The following is a 25,036-nucleotide window of genomic DNA, read 5'->3' as shown; positions in this document are numbered from 1 at the left end:
ACAAAAACAAACCTATAATCAGACCTGTGGCCTGCAGATATCAATAAGAGAAAAAATTAAATTGCTTCTACTGTTATTACAGTCTTACTATTTGACATTGATGTAGAATGGAATGACTGTCTCCCTTTCATCACAGGTCTAAGCCTTTGTGTAAATTAAGCTTAAAAAAATAAAAATTTGTGTCAAAGAGTGACTAGCCATGAGATAAAAAAGAAAATGTACAAAAAGAAAAAATATTGAAACAAACAAAAAAGGAGCTATGTGAAAAGGTAATATATTTTCACTAACCATTAGAGACAGGAATTGAAATAGGTTACAGTTTTTCTACTCACTACATTTGCAATACTTACTAGAACTCTATCCTATATTCATACCAGTGCTTAGAGATATATGTACAAAAATGTATGTTCTAGTATTTTCAGTAATAATAAAAGAAATGGAAACAATCTCAACTTCTATCAACAGAGCATGATTAAATAAAGATTGATATAACTATTCTATGAAGTACTATGCAGCCATAAAAAGTAAAATGTATATTTTTATGTTCTGACGTAATAAGCTACTCTCACTAGAGTTTAAACTCCAAAATATCAGTCACCATGTCTAACTTGTTCTTAGGGCCTCATTACTGAGTCAGTGATGAACACTATGTAAAATATGATGCCCATTTAAAAAAAGAAATAAGAGAAAACGTGTTTACACATGTATAGAATTAGGCCTGGAAGGTTATCTATAAACCAAATTATTAACAGTAGGTATTTCTAAGTACTGGAATAGGGGACAGTGGGGTTTGAGGTGTTAACTTTAAAATTTTTTACTTTATATGCTCCTGTTTTGATTACATTTTCTGTAAGCTTATATTATTTCAAAAATTAAGATTTAAACAATAAAGGAATGCCTTTATATTATAAAACCAAAGTAATGCCTAAAATAAGCAGAAAAACATCTGTAATTTCAATAAATTATCTTAAAACTTAAGAATAGTATATTGGTAAACAATCTTCCATGGTCAATAGATGAAAAACATTTACATAAAACCTATAACTCACGAGTTATACTGCTTGCTTTTTTAACCAATAATACAATCATATTAATAAAACCACTGAATATAACATTTAACACGCAATGAAAAAATAAGTCAATACAAAAAACTCTTCTATTTTTAGTGTAAACATCAACAAAAACCAGTCTAAATTTCAGCCTACACTTCTTTACAAGCAAAAGACAATACTGACAACCTCACTGTTAAGCACATTTTAATTACATAAAAAAAAGTTCAAAGTGCACAGTATTCCATGATATTGAGGTAGACCTAACTGCATATTTTAAATATAGTTTACGAATACTAAGATACAAAAACATTACATATAAAATTTAATTCTAACACAAAAAGTTGATTGAGCATTTTTACATAGTACATTAAAGAAGTAGAATATGCTTACCACAATTTTGTTCTTCAAAATTTTGCTCCTTTTCTAGATCTTTCTTAAATGCAGCTGGCATGTCAGTAGATATGTGAAATTCAATTTTTTTATTACCTACAGGTTGTGGTTGATCAAAAACATCCGAAGGTAACAGCACTGGATGTAAACTGCTGTTTATAAACAATCACAGCATTACTTTATACTGCAAATCAAATTCTGACTAAAACATTTCATATTTATTTTAAATTTAAAAAGCTAACACTGATAAAGTACTCACAACACTAAAGGTGCTGCACAAAGTAACTTACATTTAATAATTCAATAAACCCTAACAAATGTTCTAATATGAGTACTATTAAATTCCCAGTTAAAATAGATAAGGAGATTGAAGAGATGTTAAGAAATTGCATAGTCACTCAGTAAATGACAGAGACAGTACTTGAATACTGAACCTAAACTTCAGGATATTTACCAATATGCCAAAAAAGTTACTCTATATTTAATATAAGCATTTTTATGCACTGTATTCTATATATCATAATGCTATGATGTCCAATAGAGTAGTCACTTGCCTCCTAAGGCTAATGAATACTTGAAATGTTGCTGTCCAAATAAAAATGTGCTATAAAATACACAGCAGACTTTGACAACTTTGTACAAAAAAGGTAGACCATCTCAATAACTTTTTATATTAGTTATATGCTGGAATAATATTTTGCATATAATAGGTAAAATAAAATATATTGAAATCCACTTCATGTTTCTTTTTATGCTTTTAATGTAGCTATTGAAAATTTTAATTTGATTCATTTTATTTTTAATTGTTCAGTATTGCTATAGAGATTAAAAGCTATGTGTCAAAACATATACAGGTGGGAAACATACATCATATTTACACTTAACGTGAAATTAAAAAGACAAAAAGATTAAAGATTCATTCCTTTAAAAAGATAATTTTAACAAACTCCTTTCTCAATTTATTAAGTTATAAGTTCGAGGAAAATTTATACTGTAGACAAACTAAATGAACTTAAAATTGCAATTTTATCCAATTAAGATATTAAAATATGTAGAATTCCACAGCAAACAGGCAAGTAAAATTTCTGCCATAATTGCTTTTAAATAATGTAAGATGAGCAAGCAGACAAGTACATACAGAACTCCTATTTCATAACCCAAAAGAAAATTACCTGTGTGAAACAGATGAAGGTGTATTCAGCATATCCTTTATTTTTTGCTTTTTTCTCACACGGCGCTGCTTTATTGTTTTTGGTCTTTTAGGCTGAAGATTTGCTAGTTCCATTAGTTTGGTCATTCTACATTGGGGGAAGTGAAGGTAAAAGATTTCCTTATGTAGAAGCATGGCTATTTACTACTGTTTCTATTACCCTTAAATATGTATTTCGGCTTATAAATCAGAAAATAATTTGTATGGCATAAGTGTAGTTTCTAAGCCATCAATTAAGATATAAACAATTTGACAAAAGAACAAGCTCTAAATCTCCTTGTTCAATTTTCACTTTACTTTGAAGGAATTGAGAGTTTACTTAATTGAAATGTACCTTTTAAAGATAAATTCTATTATAAAAATTATTAGTTGACCAAATAAAATGGCTGGACATGATGTCAAAAAACTGAACATGGTACACTAATACAATCTATATAACTTTATTGCTCTTTTCTTGACTGCTCTTCAAAAGGCCTCACAAACACGGTAAAATTATTTTGATTCATATTCTAATTATTAAAGGGAGCCTGAAGTATTATTAAAAACATTTTGTACATAATTGTTGCAAATCAGTCATTACAGAAACAAGTAACTTATTTGAGAACAAAGTTTTCAAATAGTATATTCTGAAGTAGTTTATAAGTAACAATCAAGGTGTGAAAACTGATACCCTGTACAAAGCTTATTTCCATTTTGAGTATAAGTAATATTTAGACTAGGTCTTGTCTAGGCATTTTCATATCTTCCATAAGATCAGACACAGAGAAGCTCAAAAACCAGTAGTTACAACTCTACCTCCCCATAGTTACATTTGTGCAATTTAAAAGCAAAACAAACACACACACAGTAAAATGCAGGGAAGGAAAAGTGTGCTTAAAATAAATTTTAAACAATTTTTTCTAAGCAAGGAAAAATGTAAATATAAACTGCGAATTTTTAAAACCTCTTAACAACTATGGTTTATCAAAATTTTTATGACTAAATCCATTTACACAAAACACAGGTCTATATTCATAAATTGCTCATCCAAACTACACAAAGTCTCTATGATAGTTCCAGGTATACATTTGGTAACCAATAAATATTCACTGAATAAATAAATAGACCATTCTTTTTAACATTTCCAGAAGATAACAGAGAAACACAAAACCAGAAATTGGTTCATTTAAAGGCTTTGTTCTTATGACTCAAGATAAATTATTTGCAAAATGTAAACATAATAAAAAAAAAAACAGAAACAAACGAAAAAGTTTTTGGCCACTCTAAGTAAAGCATTTTTATTTGCTACCATTACTTTTATAAAGAAAGTAAAATTTACAGAGGATAAGTAATTAAACCAACGCGACACTCTATACTGTTCTTTAACAACAAATGAAAGTTAGTCTATCAAGAACTGTCAGCCTTTCTGAATGTCTCTATTCAAACACTCTATTCATCCCTATTATGTAATTTCAGTCCCACTTACACTTTGATTTTAACTCTCCCTAGAAAGAGAATATATATATTGAGCCACTACTTAAGTGAATGTTGACTCAATAATAGTCAAATTGCTAATTATTTGTATATGTTGCCCAGATTCTCTGCTTGGGTTCTGACATGTCAATCACTCCTGTATCTGCCTTCTTCTATGTATAGTTACTTATGATTCCCATCATTTGCCCAAACCGGTCTTCTAGGCCCAAACCGGTCTTCTAGGCTAGGGACTGGCAAACTGAAGCTCAAGGACCAAATCAAGCCTGCTGCCTGTTTCTGTAAATAGAAAGCTTTTTGGAACACAGCCACATTCCATTATAACAGAAATCTTTGGCACTATAGAGAAAATGTTCAGCAATTCCTGTTCTAGGCTACATTGTGGATCAGATATCTGAACGCTATTAACAACTTACTGCTCTTCACTAGAATCTTTAAGTAAAATATATGTAGATCATCAAAAATAACCAATTAAAAAATGCATCTGCAGTAGTTACTATAGTTTTTTGTTAATGAAATCCTACAGAATTGCTCTAGAAATTTCCTGAGGTAAATAAAGTCCAAGGCAATAAGCTGGAAAAAATATTAATACAATCTAGTATTCTTGTTGTTGTTTCAGATAGTTATATTCTATAAAGTCTCCATAAATAAAAAATTAGTAAATAACGAATCATTGCCCCTAGGGGAAATTCGGGATTAGGTTCTTACAAGCTTCAGCTCAAACAACTGATCGATACACATCTTGTTATATGTGTTTCTGTTTAAGAGAACATTATTTAATATATACTATTGATTCATTAATATTGAACTTAAGTCAACAGCACTGTAACTCATACCTGAACAAAGCTTATCTAACACAACTTATTTTCTCCATAAGGCACATCACAGCATTCTTGATCTTGGAAAAGTTAGATAACACTTCAATATTATGCTTGGGGATCATTTTTTAAAAACAGCAAAATCATCAACAAACAGCACAAAAATGTGAAAAACATGGGACTAAAGAGATCATGAAAATAACACTTGTTTTACAGTATCAGGGTTGAAACAAGGTGGCAGAATTTCACCTGTTTTACCTCATCTAGAAATGTGCATGTCAAGCAACTCAAATTTTTCACCATTCTGTACATGCCCATGTACAAAAGCAACTCAAATTTTTCACCATTCTGTACATGCCCATGCACAAAAGACCATAAAATCACTGAAACTACTGATTTTGGAGTCACAGATAAATTATAGTAAGTAGGCAGTCACAAATACAGAATTCACAAATAACAAGTATCAATTGTACTTTATAATACCATAATCATCAATCTAAAAAATTACTCATAATCCAAAAAGTTTTCCTTAGGTCTTAATATCTGGTCTCCGGTCTTAATCTAGAGCTACTATATATGCTTGAGGGGTGGGGGCTGGAGATGGACAAATTAAAATGTCCTCAAATTACAAAGAATTACAGCAAAATTTAAGAAGAGCAGGAAAATCTCCTTTGCATATTCTATGTTCCTTGGGATTTAAACAAATATTATTTGAAATTACAAACCTCTGTCGGTCTTCATCATCACTGCTTTCGTATTCTGATTCTTTACTAGATAATTCCTCATCCTCATCTGGCAAAGGAGGTTCTTCTGGTGGCTGAGGAGATGCAGGTGGGAGAGGTGCATGCAATGGCATATAGTCTTCATACTAATTTAAAAAACAAACAAACAAAAATTTATGATTTTACAGAATAAATCATTTCCATTCAGATACATGATTCTCACCTCTCTCTACCTCATGATCCTTTTTTATACATTATAACAGATTCAAGGAACACCTGCTGTAGCAGACTAGTAGCTGATCTAAACACTTGTTTCTTCTTCCTTGGCAACTAGCTGGACTAAATTTCCAAACCTCCCTTGAAGTTAGATTTCACCATGTAACTGAATTTTTTAGCCAACGGAATGTTAGCAAAAAAACCTTCCAGACATATTATCCTCTCTTCCTTCTTGATCTGCAGGCTTCATGGTAATGCTCTCACCACCCTAGAAATGCACAGAGTGAAGACAACTTAGGTCTTTTAAATGACTCAGTAGAGCAGAAGATAATTCTGCACCACTTTTGGAATGGACTTGACATGAGCAAGAAATAACTTATATTGTGTTAGGTGACTAAGATTTGAGGGTTTTTTGTTAACTGCAGCTAGCATAATCTTAACTAATTTTTCTGCATTGTGCCTAGAATTGAAGTGTTGGGGTTACAAAGAAAAATTACACAAAGCTAACAGTATGCACATTAGCAAAGCAGTGAATCCACAATATACAAAAGAAAAGCAAATTTTCTATGCAAATGTTAGGTTTCAAAATAATTTTTCATTGCTATTATCTAAAAAAGTATCATGGCAAAATAATAACTGGAATTATCCAAGAACAGATATAACCTATTCTTGATCAAAGGACTAAGCAACACTGGCAGAAATGACAGCTTCTATTACAGAACAAACCACCTCTTTCATGTTCTGGCTTTCTCCCACTTTCAGTTCTCCACTTGAATACTATCATTGCATTAACTTTATATTTGTATCTTTTTTCAGTGCACATTAGAGGCACAACATTTGTAAAATTTAGCCTCAATAATCTCACCTCAGCAGGAGAAATTTTGAATCTTGAAAATTCTATGAACTTTCTTACCATGGGAGGTCGTGCAGTAATTGGTCCAAAAGGTGTGGGTAAATTCATTTTATTCATAAGATGAAGCACCTTAAAGTAATAAAGCATTTAAAATCACATAGTAAAATGATGATTTGACTCATACATTTTATGTATTTAAAAACTCTGCAATAACACTATTAATTTAGTACAGAGGCCAGCCCACTTCTCACCTTTATAATCCCAGTATAGTGCTAAAACAAAGCATTGATATATCTCAGATTAGCTTTCCTAAAATGTTTGCCAATTCTAAAATATTATTATTCTCATTATTAAAATGTCATGTTCTTGCAATGTAAAATCTTCTCAAAATTTGTTTTTCCCAATTATTGTGAAACAGAGAGGTATAATAATGAAAATAAACATCATCTATATTTTGTATTTCAAAGTATCCTATTACTATCAATACTTTCAAGTATTTGCCAAGAGGTCCACTATGTCGTTTCTTTTAAGAAAAAATCTCTACATTAAAGGTTTATGTTAAAATAACAAAGAATTACCAGAAATTATTTTCCAAATTACCTCATGTTTAATAGTATTATTAATACTAAACCTAATAGTATGCCTCTGCTATAGTTTATTAAAGCATTTATTTGAATGTAGTAATATTTCATTACTTTTTGAAATGGATGAATCTTTAAGTAAATTAAAGATTTACTTAAAATTCATATATTGAAACCTAAGCCCCAATGTGATGATATTAGAGGTTGGGGACTTTGAGTAGCAATTAGGTCGTAGAGTAGAGGCCCCATGAATAGGATTAATGTCCCTTATTCAAGGGGCTCCTGAGTGCTCTCTCACACCTGCGGCTATGTGAGGACACAAAGAGAAAACACCCATCTGCAACCGAGAAGAGGGCCCTCACCAGAACACAACCATGTTGGCACCCTGATCTCAAACTTCCAGACTCCAGAACTGTGAGAAATAATTTTCTGTTGTTTATAAGCCACCTATTATGGCTTAGTTATAGCAGCCCAAACTAACTAAGACACCTTTAAAATACTGTAATATCATTGCCTGTTGGAATCAGTGTGATTATCATGAAAAAGTATGAAAATTCGCATGGAAAAATAACATCAAGTTATACAAGCATTTATTTTGAGGAAAGTAAATTTTATTCTACTTACCTGTACATAGAACTTAGGCACACTTGCCAAAGCATTTACTATGTTTGCTAGGATTGTGCTTGAAGGTGGTGGGTACATATACTTGAGGCATGAATTTAGAGGAAACGTCAGCCTAAAAAAAAAAAATTTTAAATGCTTATCATGCTTTATTAAGTTTCATATCAATAACTTGTTTTATATAACCTGATAACATACAAAAACTGTTCAAATAATTCAGTTCTCTTAGATTTACCTCGTACCTAACAGATCTAAATAAGTACATTTAAAAAGAAACTTGCCTGCTGATTGTATTAAAAAAAAATAAGGTATTTCTTATCAGAGCTTATCTTATAGCTCCGAACATTGTAATGGAACCAAATTCAGTGACAAACTCTTATAGCTCAAAATGTTAGATCAATAGATTAAAAACATATATAGCATATAAAATATCCCTTTAAAAAATTATCTTATTTGCAATTTATATATCCAGAGCAACAAGAACAAAAGAACCAAAAGAACAAAATAATACAAACAAAAAATGCTAACCCATGGTTTGGTGCAATTCCATTTTCTATAGTTAAACAACCAAGTTCTTTCTTTTCTTTATCATCTTCCACAGGGTCATCAGACCTAGGACATACAGAATCAAAGTTGATCTTATTTTTAGAAATAGAGTGAAAATTTACATACAGAATAAACATAACTTTTTAAACATGTCATTATGAAAAGCTTTATAATAAATAAACTAATGCATTTCTCAAGTAAACATCAATGAAAAGGGAAGGAAATAGAATCAGCCTTTACTGAATACTTTCTCTATTCCAGATATTATACAAAGCATGCCAAATTTTCATGTACTCTTCACAGCAACCCTATGAAGATGACATGACAGATCTTACTGACAAAAAATACTCCTTAATTTTATGTGGTATACAATATTCCAATCAAGATCTTAGAGGATGCAGCTGGTCCAATTAGTTTTTAAGAAACACTAGTGTAAAGAAAATTTGTAAAGGTTATATAACTACAAAGAATTATAGCTAGGAATCAATACCAGTCTTGGTTTCAAAGGCCATGCCTATTCATGATACCCTGCTATCTGCAATATAACAAAGACTTTATACTAGCTACTTTCCCTCCACATAAAGTCGAATGCTTTTTAGCATTCCCACTTTGCATTAATTCCTAATAGTAAATCAATACTCAGGTTCCTAATGTTCAACTAGGAACAAAAATAAATACATTGTTTTATTATACCAGATTCATTTAGAGAGATGCATCATTTATCATTTCAAATTACTTACCTGTTAGTCTGAAAACAATCCAATAGCAATACAACTTATTATAAAAGCACTTTAAAACGTTAGGAAAACTTAACTATCTACATACCTTTTCTTTTTTTCCGTGCCTGAAGAGGGACATGGTGAATGAACCTGATCTTGCTCTTTTGCAAATTCAACAACTAAAGTATGACCTAAAAGTTTCAGCTGATGGAGTCTTGTCAATGCCTTCAGTTGGAAGAACCAAAGAGTAAAAGATTTGATAACTGTACCAAAAATTATTTGTTAGAGACGATCTACAATATAATTTACACATGTTCTTTGTTAGTACTATTATCACTTCCTTGGTTATTTCTTACCATTTTAAATATCAGGCTACCAAGCTTTACTACTCAAGGGACTGCTTCATATCACTTAACAAAACTACATCTGGTTAAATCTAACTCTGCCTATACCCAGGCAGCTGAAATGGTTTAGAAAGACAAGCACCATAAACCTGTTAAGTCTCACTTTTAATTCGAAACCACAAGACTAGAGGTAGACCTTTATGATGTCACATTCTCAGTTAATTTTTATTACCAATCTCTCTGTTCTTCCACCTCACAATATTCCTTGCCCATTCTTTTAGCTTAAGACCTTGCTTCCTATTTTAAGAAGACTAAAGTAACCAGATGAGAACTTCAGATCCCCAACATAACTCCCATCTACCAGCATTTGCACCCACTCATTCTGCCTTCCATCTGTTATCATGATATTAACTATCCATATTTTAACCTAAACACAGTTGCTTGACTTGGATACTAAATCTCCATTGACCTTCTCTAGGGTCTCTCTTTCACTATCCAGAACTGTACAAGGGGTGTCCTTATCCACACTGCTAATTTTGTCCTTTACTGGATCATCCACATCACTCACTCTCTCCTTGATACATGGTCTTCATTTGCTGTCAAAATATCATACTTCCTATAGTTTTCTTCTTAGCTCACTGGTTTCTAATCCTCAATCTCTGGCTTGTGCCTTCTCAAACTCTTAATATTGGCATACTCCAGAGCTCTATTATTAGTCCTCTCTATCTAATTTCTTAGTCATCTAAACCAGCATCTTAAATGTAAATGGCATCGCTATGCTGATGATTCCATTTATAACCTAAGCCCAAACCTTCACCTTGAAAGTCCAGGAACATATATCTAAAATATTGGATAGAAACTCTTATGTCTCTCTCAAAAACGAAATTTCAGAAATGTAACTACTAATCTTCTATCCCCTTTCCCCCAAATGTTCTCCATCTGGAACTTTCCCCATTTCAGTCGATGGTGACTCCACTCTTCTACTTACTCAAGTCAAAAATCTTGGAATCATCCTTAACTTTTCTTTCCCATATTGCATATCCAAGCTATCAAGAAATCCTGTCTATCTCTACCTTCAAAATATATTTGGACTCTAACCACCCCTACTGCTACCCCTGTGGGCCAAGCAACTATCATCTCTGGACTGAATTATCACAATAATCTTTTAACAGATTTCATTTTTACTCTTTTCCATCTATTCTCAATACAACAGTCAAATGATCCTTTTAAATATTTAAGTTGGATTACATTACTGCTCTGCTCAAAATACCCCAGTGGCTCCCCATTTTACTCAGAGTAAAATCTAGGCTCCTTATAATACATACATGATATGGCATCTATTACTTCTCTGACTTCAAAGCCAATTACCTCCCTCTCATTTTGTCTGCTTCAGTCACACTGGCTTACTTAAACATGAAAGGCATGCTCCTATACTAGAGCTCTTGTTTCAGCTATTTCTCTTACTGTTATGCACTTCCCCCAGATATTCCCTTAGCTAACTTCCTTTACCTCCTTCAAATTGTTAATTATGGCCCTAACCACATTAACTGCAACTTAACCCTCCCTACCCAGCACTCCTGATCCTGTTGCTCTTTCTGTTGTTCATAGCATTTATCATTTTCTAAAATATTAAAAAAATTATTGAGTTTATTATTTATGGTCCGTTTCCCCTTTTGAGAATGTGAGCCCCAATGAGGGTATAAATCTTCGTTTTAATCAGTGAGCACATAGCAGACACCTCATATTTTTTTTTGAACAAATATAAGTATAATCCCTTAGCTGGGACTATGATTTTATTTTACCATCTTTATGCATGCTTTTTTGACTCCTTCATTATACAAAGCAAGTTTTAAAACATTTCAACAATTTTCAAGTCCCTAAATTACCTCTAGACCTCTTCACTACTACTAGTTAACCTTTGATTATCTGAAACACAGGTATGTAAGCTGAATTGCATTTTTCTTCCTTTCAAAATGGGTGTCACACGCATTCTCTTGTTTTCAAAGATTTATGGTTTTTCACTTTTAATGTTAACTAATTTCCCTATCTCAGATATTTGCTTTATTCTTAATAATTCCTCTCCCTTGTTTTATTTAAAATTGATCAGTCAATTGCACTCTAGCCTACAAATCCTGTCACTGCTCTTATCTTCTCATTCCTTCTCTTCATAAGTATTTTTCAAAGACACTGACTCCATGTACTCTTCTTCAAGTTAATCTTGACCCTAAAACAATGTGGTTTTCATTATCATATTTTATTTATAACTTAATGCTGTATTTAAACAAAGTCTTTTCTGAAAAAAAATCCTATACATTGAAAAATATATACAACCTGAAAGTCTTATTTCACCCTTGGAGAGAGACTTTTGTTAACAATTTGGTATAAAGTTCTGCCACATTTTTTTCTATGCATAAACTAACATACATACCATTAGTTTTCTAAAATCCCAAGGTTACATTATATATAATATTTTGCAACTTTGTTCATGTACTCTATCTGGGTTACATTCCTCATTAATACATATTCATTTGAACTCATTCTCCAAAAGCTGTAGTCCAGTGTACAGACATACTATGATTTAAGGTGTTCCTTCCCCTTATTGATGAGGATTTGGATCATTTCTATCGTTTACAATAAAAAGTCCTTTACTAATTGTGTTCGTTTCTCATTTTGTGTCATCAGACCATATCACCTTCTTAAAATGCTCTTCTCTTTTCATTCATGATAGTTTATTTTCTAGTTCTACTTCCTTTTTAACTTCTCTATGCCAGTCTTACTTCCTGGCTTATCTTCCTTATGGCAACCATATCCCCTCACCTAGTTGAAGAAACTCCATTTTTTTTTTTTTTTTACTTTGCCCCAACTCTAGGAGCCCATATTTTTAACTGTTTTAAAAATATTTCCACAGAAGTAGCCCACTGATTCCTCAAAGTTAACAGACTACCTTTGCAAACATCTTCTGAATCCGGCCCCTCATGTCAGCTAATGTCTTCTTACTAACTTATTCAGATCCTGTCTCTTGTCTTGGCCTTTATAACATTTCTGTTGTTCTGGCTTTCCATTTGGTCTTTCTACCTCTAATCTTTTTCTACATCCAACCCATTACATGAACTCACTGAATAGCTCAAAAGTATCAAGTGCCTTCAGAATATTTACTAAACAAAATTCAATTCCTCCCTCAACTTCCATCTAAATTTAGACTCGACCTATCCTGCAAGGCCTATTTCCATTTCAATCCATAGCTATTGCTCCACTTAAAACTTTCCATGCCCTATAGCTCAACTTAGTGTTCTACAAACTGGGAAGGTAAATTTCCCTTTGTTTTCATCTCAAATCCAATTAATGATTAAAGGTCTACATCAATGGTAACCTCCCTTGCAAATGATTCCCTAGGATTTTAAAAATACATACACATATATATTCTCCCTTTAATACTTAAAACATCTTGCCTTGCAACAGTTACAGAGATAGTTAACAATCTTTGCATCCTTTAGAACTTATTTTTAATTACATATGAGATTATAAATTGACTTTAATTTTCTTTCCAGTTTATCAACCATTCTTATAGGTAAAATCTGCTAAATAACAAACTAAATGTAGCCTGTGGGGAGAAATCTTGAAATACAAACTTTAACTTTTAAAAACTATAATTTAACATTATGTTTCATTTTTGAACCAATATTAGATAATAGGAAATTGCTAACTTAACTAGTAAAGAAAAAGTCATACCTTTATAGCTGCTTTTTCATTAGGGAAAGTAGCAAAAGCTGTATGTTTCTGAAAAAGAATTAAGATACAAATTATTTCTAATATTTTCAGTTTCTCATATGGAAGTCTGATATTTTACTAGGTAACAGTGATTTCATGCATTAATAAAATATTGGAAAAGGATGGAAAATCGAGATCATTTTAAGCTATGGCTACTAATTTCATTATAGTGGTTCTGAATCTTTTTTTGGATCAGACTTCTTTGAAGACTGTGTAGACTTTTTTATATAAAAGTATGCACACACGCACACAAAGCATGTTTTATATATACTTCCCAAAACTTCAACAGACCAGAAGTTTAAAAACCACTGCTATACAGCGGACCGCCCTTAACACACACACACAAAAAATATATCTCCCATTTTATAACACATATAAAGATCTTAAACTTTCCTCCATACAGCCAACTGCAGAGCTTAAAAATGTTCACCAACAGAAAATCATTACTCAAGTGAATGTTTTCTTTGTTTTATCTTTGTAATAAGGGTTTGATGGGAGAACCCTATTTTTAGATATAAATTGTAAATATTTTTAAAATCATCAGAAAAGGAACATAAGTCAAAAGTAAATGAATTATGCTAAGGAAGAGTTCTTGTTAATTCTTATTAAAGCATTTAAGGTCGAGTAATTACATTGCACATTACTAATTTTGTCTAATCTGATCCAAGATGACGTAATTAAGTATACTTAAACTGAATCACAGAACATTTGTATTTGCTGGTATACTGCATGTCCTTGGGTAACTTCACTTTGTTCAAAGTCCTTTCCTTATATTGTTGATGAGATGCCTGGGGAACTTAACTCTTGCTTATATCAATTAGCCTATGGTAAAATTAGATTGGTTATATCACTTAGCTTTAAGTTGCAGAACCTAGTAACAACTTTAAATGAAGACTTACTGTATGTGACACTTGGATCAAAATTGGTCTTTTTCATATCAGTAATTCTCAACTCTGGCTGCACATATAACTGGGGAGACTTTAAAAACCATTGATGTTTTGCCCCATCAAAGGCAATCTCGCAGAAACTTAACGTCGCCATTATTATTTTAATGTAAAGAAATCCTTCTAAAACATCCTCTGGTATAAAAGAAAATAGTGTACTGTGTAAATTCCTGTGTACGAACTTTAACAGCCTTAAAATATTGTTCCCCAAAGAATTCTGTCGGAAAAATTTTTATTAAGAACTCTGTCAAAAATTTAGTAGAAATTCTGTAACTTACTTAAAGTTACTACTATAAAACAGAGACATTAAAAAAAGTGTCTATTTTAATGACTGTCCTAACACTGGCTTATAAATGAACCAATATTTTAAAAAATATTGTCTTTTATTAAATATTTCTTTGAGTACCCTTGATAAATACCCCAAAATTCAGAAGAGTTTTGAGATTCTCAGGATGGGTCGGAAAAGGGTACAAAACTAAGTCATTTTCCATTCTTCTGCCTTGCCTTTCTCACTTGCCCTTTTCCGCATGGCTATGACTAATTTACACTTGAGCCAATTAAAACTTCACTTGGCACGCAAGGTATTTTGAAAAGAGGAAAGCCCCCACTACACAAGCACTACATCCCCACTCTGTTCTGTCTTCCTCTGTCAGAGCTCTCACACGCCGGGTAACCAGCCCAGGGCCTTCCCAGGAAGCTAGGGACCGGCGCGCCCTTACCAGTCGCCCCTTATCTGACAGGACGCGCACCGACTGTGCCCCAAAATACTTCAGCAAGTCCTCTTTCTCCTCAGCGGTCAGCTCTGCTGGCAGGTGCCTCACTAGAAGGGTTCGGTCACCCCGCGGCGGAGAAAGCGAAATAGAGCTCTGGCATCCTCTCGACATTGGTAGCGGCTGCTCGGGGGCCGCCATTTCCCTCGGAGAAACAGCAACGGGGAGGCCAAGCGAAGAAGCCACAGTGCAAAATGCGCTAGTCAACAGAAGCTGAGATAAATGAGTACTTTTCCGTCTCGCGCTAAGGAGTCTGGAAACAAGGAAATATCGCGAGAGATGGTCACTTTCTCGCGAGACTTGCGCCACCGACGGGTGACTCCTCTTGGGGGGCCGGTTCCTCAGACTGAGTGTGAGGTTTTACAATGATGGGAAAGCAACGTGATTTAAAATTCCAGGTAGCTGTTGAAGGTATTAAAAACGAAACTTCGCCTAGAGCGGTGTGAGCGTTAAAAAAGTTGTTAAAAAAGGAAAAGAGACGAAAGACCTCCACAGAGCGAAGGAGGCTGGAAACTCAAGGACAGAGGGGAGTCTCTTCTGCGCATGTGGGAGGGAGGAGCGGGCCTGGGCGTGGCGCCAGCGCGATTAGGTTCCTAATCCTTGCGAGTTATGAAAACTCATTTGACTGGCTGGCGAAGAGAGTAAGATCATAGGATGTGGTTTTACAGTTTGGGGATAGTAAAGCCTGAAGTTAGCAAGTTCTTTCTTCAGCTCAGTAGGGTCCATGCAGTCAGAACTCAGTTTAACGATCAAAATGTTGAGACAGAAACGTGCTTTCAGGCCGGTGTTCGTGTCACAGAATTGGTGTCCTCTGGGGAGTGATATAGTAATAAATTATATAATTATATATGTAATATATAAAATATGTAAAAATATATAAAAATATGTATTGCTCACATATTTAATCCTCACAACTCTTTTCCATTTTACACTCGAGGACACGCCGCGTACAAAGATGTTTCAGTCAGTAAATTAGCTGGGGTTTAACCTTTCTAGTGCAACTGAGCTTTACACTCTGAGCCACTAGACTGCCTAGTTTCTGAATGGAATGAGGCAGAGATATCCCAGTAAGAAAGTCAGAAATGTCTCCCTCACTCCATACAGTGATGGCCTTGAGGATTCTAGAGAGAAGTATTATTGTAGGTGCAGCTGCTATAGTCTGAATGCCTAAGGTGCATTTTTGCTCATTTTACAGTCGTGCACCTCTAAACAGATATACATTCTAAGTAATGTGTCTTTAGGCAGTTTCATTGTGTTAATATCATAGAGTGCATTTATGGAAAATTAGATGGTGTAGCTGGTTACACAGGTAACTTATATGGTATATCCTGTTGCTCCTAAGCTTTGAGCCTATATAACATGTTACTATATAAAACTACCAGAGATTAAATCAAGCGCAAAAGAAAATGATACACTTATGAGATATGGTAAACTTGAGACATATGAAGCTACTGCTGGCATAACATAGTATACTGTTTTACAGCAAACTTTTTTTATAAGTTGAAAGAATATACTCTAAAATAATGATGAAAGATTTAGTATAGTAAATACATAAACCAGTAAGTCATTTATTGTGTTATGAAGTATTATATATTATACATAATTGTAAGTGCTATCCTTTTATATGACTGGTAGCAGAGTAGGTTTGTTTATACCAGCTTCACCGCAGACGTGATTCAATGCATTGCACTGATGTGATGGCTACAATGTTACTAGGTGATAGAAAATTTTCAGCTTCATTGTAATATTATGAGACCACCATGGTACATCCAGTCTATACCAATGGAAATGTCTATATACAACACATGGCTATTTGCTCCTTGATTAGATAGATGATAGAGATATAGCAGTAAACAACACATCAAAGTTCTGCTCTAAGGAAGCATTAGTTGGGCAGCAGGGAAAGGATAGGTATTAATAAAAACTAGAAAATACATGGGGAAACCCCCTCCCCCAAATGTCAGGTGTATAGAGCCAGACCATGAGAATTCTACAGGTTTGTTTAGAGTCTTGATATCTGAAGAGCAATTAGAAACATATTTTTAGTAGGGTTGTGTGTGTATATATTTGTGTGTTGATTAAATTTTAGATATGAAATTTTCTCTTGGTTGCAGTGTGAAAAATAGGGTAGAAGCAGGAAGACCAATTGGGTTATTGCAGTAGCTCAGGCAAAAGGTCTGGTAATAGTAGACATGAAGAGAAGGAACTAGAATTGAGATATAGTTTGAAATAGGATTGATAGAATTGCAGATGAAGAAGAGTAATTAAAGATAAATTCTGGATTTTTGACTAGTACCCCAAACTAGGTAAATGATAATGCTGTTCAGTGAGCTTGAGAAAACTAAAGTGTAACTAGGTTAGGGACTGTGGTGGAGGATGGGGGAGGAAAGAACACATATTACATTTAAAGTACCTATTTAGTTTCCTTGTTTAAAGTTTCCTTGTTTCAAGTAGGCAGTTAAATATGTAAGTACAGCATTCTGGAGAAATGTCAATGCTGGATACATATGTAGCATCAAAACATAGAATATTTATATCTAAGGGTTAAAGGAAAATGTAGGTAGAGAGAAGGGGGCTCCATATTGATCCATGGGGTATGGTAGTATTGAGAATCGAGAAGAGGAAGAACCAATTAATCTTTTCTCTCTTGGCTCTTAATTCTAGTAGTAAAGACAGACTAAAACATGTAGCTAAGTAAATAGATGAGTTACATTTTGGAGAGTAATAAGTGCTTTGAGAAAAAAAAATAGAGACAGAGTAGAGCAATATACTATGATTAGATTTGGCATGTTACTTCAAATGCTATCCTGTGCAGGCTTTTCCTTGTGTCTCATGGTTAGTAAAATGATTAGCACATAGCAGACATAAATATCTGTTCAATGAATGAATGCATGAATAGATTAATTTAATATTTACCAAGGCTTCTTATGGTCAAGAATTGCTACATGGGACATCAAGATAAGTTTAATGGTCCTTATGTACTATAATTGAGATATCACAACTCGGTAGGATAGTGACATGACAGAATTTTATTTTCTCTCCACTTAATTGCTTTTAGTTGTATTCAATTAAATCTGCCTCATCCTCCCCTTGACAATAACTTAGACAGATTTCATAATTTCTTGGTCACTTTCAGTTATTTATAGTCCAAGTCAGTTTGAAATGTTAATTTTAAACTCCATTAAGGTCTCAGTTCTTACATTACCCTCATATCAGGCTTGACCTGAGGAAAATATGATTTGCTTTCATCTCGTTCATGTTTGAGTGAAGGTGGGTGTGGTCTGCTCTGGGATGTACCTTTCTCATTCTCTTTCTTGGTATATAGTCCAGAGAGTCCCAAACTTCCTCAATAATTTTTTCACATCATCCCTAGGTGACACCTTGCTTTCTTTTCTGCCTCATTTTAATAGGCACTGTTCTTTACAAAAGCAACAGCCCAAAACCTAGCTTTGCAAGAATACAACATTCTCAAAAGGAATTTGATAGGATCTAATTTTGAAATTGATCAGTATCTCAAGCTGGTAGTTCATGGAATATCTGGCCAATAGCGAGTATTGCTGTTTCCATCACATATTTTAAATATTTCATAGTACCCTTCTAAGGTATATGAGGCACTTGAGAAGTCTCAGCACACAGTTTGAGAACTGTGAAACTCTCTTTGAGTTTCGATCTTCTTTGTAGAGGGGTGAGAGGAGGGAAAGTGTGGAGGTTGGGAGTATTAGGTCATTGACCAATTGTTGGGTTTTTCCCTCACTCTGATTCTCTCTGGTTCTATCTGTTGATGGAGGCCTCTGCTAATGTAGTGTTTTAGAGTTCATCTTTATCAGATCTCTCTGTATCACTGATTACCTTTTCAGACAAGAGTAGCTATTTTATTTTTCCCCTGTAGCCTTTCCTTTGGTTTGTGTCTCCAATTGTCTTCACGTGGCCATGTGTATATTTGGATATCGTTATTACCCAACATTGGTAGCGTAGTTTCTCCAAACTCCCTATTTTTTTCACATGAAGCCAGGAGAAGTGCTGGGGCCTATTTCTGGAAGGCCTTGGAGAACTAAAATGGAGAAAGGAGTTTATACCATTTTTTCTGACTTTTTTTTGTTTTAATTTAAGGTATAATTGACATATAACATTATGTTAGTTTCAGGTATACAACATGATGATTTGATATTTGTATGCATTGTGAAAGGATAACCACTATAAGTCTAGTGAACATCCATTAACCTTATATAGTTTTTTTCTTATGATGATTTATGATTTTCTTTCAAGTATACAATATAGTATTAACTATAGTCGCCATGCTGTACATTACATTCTCAGAATGTACTCATCTCATAACTGGATGTTTGTCCTTTTGACTCTCTTCACCCATTTCTCCCACTTCTTATCCCCCACTTCTGACAACAACTAATCTGTTTTCTGTATCTATAAGCTTTTTTTGTTATTGTTGTTTAGATTTCACATATAAGATCATACAGTATTGTCTTCCTCTGTCTTACTTCACTTAGCATAATACCCTCAAGCTCTATCCATGTTGTCATAAATGGCAAGATAGCATTCTTTTTTATGGCTCATAATATTCCATTGTGTATATACTACATTTTCTTTATCTATCCATCTGTGGACATTTAGATTGTTTCCATATCTTGGCTATTCCAAGTAGTACTGCTATGAACATGGGGTACATCTTTTCAAGATAGTGATTTTGTTTCTTTTGGATAAATACTCAGAAGTGGGATTGCTGGGTCATAAGTTAGTCCTATTTTTAAGTTTTCAAAGAACATCCAAACTATTTCCCACAGTGACTGTACCAGTTTACATTCCCACTAATGGTACACAAAGGACCCCTTTTCTCTACATCTTCACCAACACGTTATTTCTTGTCTTTTTGATAATAACCATTCTAACAGGTGTGAGATGGTATCTCATTTTGGTTATGATTTGCATCTCCCTCATAATTAGTATCCATTGGCCATCTGTATATCTTTGGAAAAAAAATGTCTATTCAGATCCTCTTCCCATTTTTTAATTGGATTTTTTTGTTGTTGTTGTTAATGAGTTGTTTGAGTTCTTTCCCTGACTTCTTGTCAAAAGCATTCTCCTCTCCCTTACAGCCAAACATCTAGACAGAACCATTAATTATCCTCAAATTTTTAACCTTCCACTCACTGCAGTGGACTTTTTCAGTTCTCATTCTTAACTTCTAAGCAGCACTTGACACATTTGCCACTGTCTTTTTGAAATGCCATTTTCTCTTGGTTTTCAAAACACACCATCTCGCCTATTGTCCTAGCTCATTTTCTGTCTGGCCTGATTCCAGCAAATATTCGACTTCATATTTTCTTCTTTCTCCTCTAACCTTGAACCTTCTTCCCACCTATAGTCTTAGATGATTACCTTGTTTCTTGATCTCGTTGAAAAAAAATTGAGGACTTCTATACCCATCAATCCTACTTAACACCTGTGCTCCTTGGTTAAGCCAACCTCTCACTTGGGAAAACTCCTCATGTATACTACTGAATCATTCCCATCAGTGCATAAATATGCTATTATTTATCATTTGGTTAAAAAATTAAAGCAAATAAATAATAATAAACCTCATGTTTCCACTTATTTCTTCAGCTACTACTCTATCTCTTCCTGTTTACAGGTTTCCCCTGCTTTTCAAAAGTTTACTTTATGCCACTTGGCTTTTACAAAAGACTTATATTAGTGCCTGTTTTGCTAACCGAAAGAAATCGAAGAGGATTTTCACAAAAATAGCTGTCAACGTTTGTTTTACAATGAGCAGTTACAGAGGCAGTGCTCACTTGTAAGTAAAACTATGCTATACAAATACTATTTCTACTTTATATAGACTATATACTTATCATTATTGCTATTACTATATGTTAGTGTTATTTTAGGTTTCATGTGTTATTTGGTGTGATTTAGTAGGTATATTTTTGGTCTGGGAATGCTCAAAATTTTTTCCTATATGTATTAACAGCAATTGCTTCTTTGTTTTCTGCCATTTCAGCTTAGGAAAGGTGTCACAGGATGCTCCACGTTTGGACAGTGGGGAAACCCATATAGCAAAGTCCTGGAAATAGTGGTTTATATTTGTTGTCTCCAGTTTTCTTCTCCCATATTCTCCGTAGTCTATTTCAACCAAGTTTACAACTCTACTACTCTATGCAAATGTTGCTTTTCCAGGTCATCAGTGACTTTCACATTGCTAAATGCAAAGGTCATTTTTCAGATATTTACATTTTTTAGCTCCCTAACTTTCCTCATGTGCTTCAAATATATTTCACTAAATTGCTTATTGTCAGTCAGTACCGTCTCTGCTTCTCTGCTCTGTATTCAGAGACTGGAGACTGAAAAGTAAACTTTTCAGTATTTTAGTTGTTTGTGTAATAAACCACCCCAAAACTTAGCAGTTTCATACAACCAATATCAAAGATTTTTCCTTTTCACAAGGCAAAATTTATGTTTTCATCTCATTTATTTTTATAGTAAAAATGATTACAGATTTTATTATAATTGAGTATGTGTATAATTTCTTCATTACTGGTAAGCTTCTTGAAGACAGGAATTGCTGTATTTATTTCTGTACCCTCCAAGCATTAATATAATTTACAAAAAGATTAATGTTCACTGAATGTTAAAACATAAATTATACTCACACGAAATTAAAATACATCTTGCTGGCAACTAAAGATTACATATTCATGGATTTATATGATGACTTTAAGAAACCAGGTGGAAGATTTTATTGCAAAATTATCACTCTGGTTAAAGACAAAATGTCAGTATCTTCTCGTATTACTTATTGAGAAATGATTATGGGTGGATCTCAGCCATCATCATTTGTAGATTTATTATCTGTATAAAAACCAGCCCAAACCAAAACAAAACATTTTACGTAGCCATGAAATCATATGTCGGTATTCATATGAGGGCAAATTTTTGTCACAAGTTTTCAGAAAAATAAACCTTAACATTTATTCAAATAAAATATAAACATGCCTTTTAACTGAGCAATTCTGCTTTTCAGAATCTGCATTAGTCAGCCAAGCTGCCATAACAAAATACCATAAAATGGTGGCTTACACATAAAAATTTATTTTCTCACAGTTCTGGAAGATAAAACTCCAAGACCAGAGTGTCTGCATTGTCAGGTTCTTGTGAGAACTAAGAAAGAGACAGAGACAGAGACAGAAACAGAGACAGATCTGGTCACTAGTTCTAACATGAGGGCCCTACCTTCATGATCTCATCTAAACCTAATTACTTCCCAAAGGCCTCCTTTCTAAATACAGTCACATTGCGGGGTTAGGCCTTCAACATATGAAATTTTGGGGAACAAAATTCAGTCCATAGTAGAATCTATCTTATAGAAATAACATCTATATGTAATCAATTAGCTCACTGATTGAATTAGGTGGATCACGTGGTGCTACTAAAAAATGTTTTATAGCTTCAAACATGTTTTATTAGATCTCCCATTTTTAAAAGTTAATGGACATATCCATTAACTTTCTTATTCATTTTAATTTTAAAAACAAGCCATTATTTTGTATTACGATTCACTTTCAATCCAATTAAAACACTAATTTCACTTCTTAAGCTTATACTCTTCTCCAAGGGAACCTATAGTGGGGAAGCTGGCATAATCTTTTTTTTTTTTTTTTTTTTCCTATGTTCCTTCATCTTCTCTTTCTGCTCCAAGCTTATCTTTCTATCTTGGCAGTTGATTTCCTCTCTCATGACATCCAAATAAGTAGGGCACTTTGGTGGGCCTTTAAAGGGTCCTGCAAGATCTCTGCCATACAGTTTCATGATATTGGTGATACAATTTCTGGCTGACCACTTTTGATTCCCCTTCAGTTATTGCTTCTAATCACTTGGAGCCATTCGCCCAAGCAAATAACTCTCTTGGGTAGGACCCTATCCACGTAGAGTCCAGCTATCTCCTACCATGATTTGCTGGCCTGGATGTCAGTTATTTTCCAGAAAGGCTCAGAGCTGATAATTAGCTCACAAGTGGCCCGAAGAAATAGCAGTTTGTCTCCACTCACATCTCTAAGCTCCTCTGCTCTCTGTCTCATTCATGCCCAAGACAGGCATGCTCCTGCTTCATAACCTTAAATTGAATTTCAACATTTAAGGCAACACTAGCGTTTTAAAATTGTGTTTTAATAAGTCAATTGGGGTAACATGGGTTAATAACATTATATAAATTCCAGGTGTACAATTTTATAATACATCATTGTGTACTCGCCACTCAAAGTCTAGTCTCCTGTCATTGCTTTACTAGTATCAAACACCTAATCTTACTAATTTTCTTGACCTGTGACTAAATATATTAGTATTTAAAAAAAAATACTCAATACTTGTAATTACAAATAGTATTTAAGTATGTTTAATCAATATTTTAATTCAATAGTTGTATTCTATGGTTCCTTAAAGATCTTTGTCTGCTTTTTTCTCTTTTCATTTTACAAAATATAATAAATTATTTAAATATAATAAAAAAATAAATCAAATATTAATGTTAAAAGTTATACTGGTGTAAAGTTGCAAAAAAACTTTTTTTGTTAACTCCAGTGGCATACCACTGGAAAAACTGTTCCCTAAAATCATAGACTATGAGAAACTTTGCTTTTCCAAGTAATATTAGTGAGATGGGAATATCCCCATAATTCTTGGAGAACTGAACTGTGCAGTCACTTTAACACAGCAAAGCAGCCTCGATTTCCTACCCAGGTGCAAAGCTTCAGATAATATGTTTTCAGACACAAGATTCCCTATTTGTCTTAACTTTGTAGTTTCCAAGGGAACAAGACTCAGCCCACTTCTCAATCCATCCCTGATGTTAACCAGCCCTGCTTTGCTTTCAGTCTATCAAAGAACTATTCATTTAAATTTTACTTAAACTCCAACTTGCCCCTAAACCGATAAGAACACTGGCTTCCTTCCTTTGTTTTGGTGAAATGCCCTGTAGTTATAGTGATATGGAATCTCTTACTTCAGCAAATTAATAAACATAACTTGGTCAGACTATGGTTGTGTCACAGTTTGGTGGTCTTTGAGAAGATTTATTAATTATTTCTGAATAACTTTTTCTGTGCCCAGCACTCTCAAGGACATTTAAAAAGACACACCAACCACATGGACGGATGGAAACCAGCAGGTAACTGAGTATTATAAAGACTCCCTCGAAGCTGCGTAAGTAAGCAAAGAGAAGAAAAATAAGTAAAGGAGAGATTAATTTTTTATCTCCCTAATCCTCTGAGTCCCTTTATTATTTGACTCTAATTTATGTTTCACTCATATTCACCTTATGCTACAGTAAAGTTGAACTATTTACATTTTCTTGAAGACACATATTCTTGTTTCTGTATTTAAATATATTGCATATGCCACCACCTTAATGATAATTTTCTTGATCCCTGTCTAAATGTGACCTTTCCTTTGATTTCCTATATACTTAATTTTTTCTGGTAGGATACTTACAGTTTTTTTTTTTTTTTTGTATTATAGTTATTTGTAAGTTTGATTAGATTATAGACTTCATAACGATCTCTTACCTGAAATGTTATAATAGCCTTCTAATCAGATTCCTTACTTTCACTCTACATACCCTGCAGTCTGCTCTCCTCATAGTAACTAGTGTGATTTTTGAAAAACATGAATTTAATCATGTTACTTCCCTGTTTGAAAATTTCAGTTAGTTTCCCACCACACTTAGAATAAATCTAAAGTCCTTATCATGTTCTCTAAAGCCTTTCTGGTACTTCTATGATCTTATATCCTACTACTCTGTTTCTCGTGTACTCCCTTTTAGCCATTTTGCTGCAGGGGTGTGTGGAGGTGGTGATGTGGAGGCACAGAACTAAATACATAATCTCTTCTAATGGCCTTTGCTATTTCTCACTGTAACATTCTTCTTCCAGATGCTCACATCCCTCACATTTATGCAGTTTCTATTCAGATGCCCTGTCCTCAGAGAGGACTTCCATGACTGCTC

The 25,036-nt window shown here is 33.7% G+C and overlaps 1 protein-coding gene and 1 long non-coding RNA gene across 5 annotated transcripts in view; one reads left to right on the top strand and one right to left on the bottom strand.

Moving 5' to 3' along the window:
- Positions 1-15,313, bottom strand: part of RNPC3 (RNA binding region (RNP1, RRM) containing 3) — a 36,307-nt gene extending 20,994 nt beyond the window's left edge. For 2 of the 4 annotated variants that reach the window (XR_001517626.2, XR_001517625.2), the window contains exons 1-9: positions 14,974-15,165; positions 13,272-13,319; positions 9,305-9,423; positions 8,462-8,545; positions 7,937-8,048; positions 6,792-6,860; positions 5,666-5,808; positions 2,615-2,740; positions 1,443-1,594 (exon numbers count right to left, since the gene is read on the bottom strand). Coding sequence is in view for 2 of the 4 variants with exons in the window: in XM_006919573.3 (XP_006919635.1) it covers positions 1,443-1,594; positions 2,615-2,740; positions 5,666-5,808; positions 6,792-6,860; positions 7,937-8,048; positions 8,462-8,545; positions 9,305-9,423; positions 13,272-13,319; positions 14,974-15,165 (1,045 nt within the window). In the remaining 2 variants the exon portion in view is untranslated. Of the gene's footprint in view, positions 1-1,442; positions 1,595-2,614; positions 2,741-5,665; positions 5,809-6,791; positions 6,861-7,936; positions 8,049-8,461; positions 8,546-9,304; positions 9,424-13,271; positions 13,320-14,973 lie in introns of all 4 variants that reach the window. The other 2 variants (XM_006919573.3, XM_025052259.1) reach the window with 2 other exon arrangements.
- Positions 15,314-15,336: 23 nt separating this feature from the next.
- LOC112486159 lies at positions 15,337-24,230 on the top strand. Its single transcript, XR_003048660.1, has 3 exons — positions 15,337-15,422; positions 20,672-20,833; positions 24,142-24,230. It is a non-coding gene; the product is annotated as an uncharacterized LOC112486159 (long non-coding RNA).
- The last annotated feature ends 806 nt before the right edge of the window (positions 24,231-25,036 follow it).

Source organism: Pteropus alecto, unplaced genomic scaffold (assembly GCF_000325575.1).
Source record: "Pteropus alecto unplaced genomic scaffold, ASM32557v1 scaffold106, whole genome shotgun sequence".
Taxonomy (NCBI): Eukaryota; Metazoa; Chordata; class Mammalia; order Chiroptera; family Pteropodidae; genus Pteropus; species Pteropus alecto.
The sequence above is the reverse complement of the archived record's forward strand: the minus strand, read 5'-3'. Positions and strand labels throughout refer to the sequence as shown.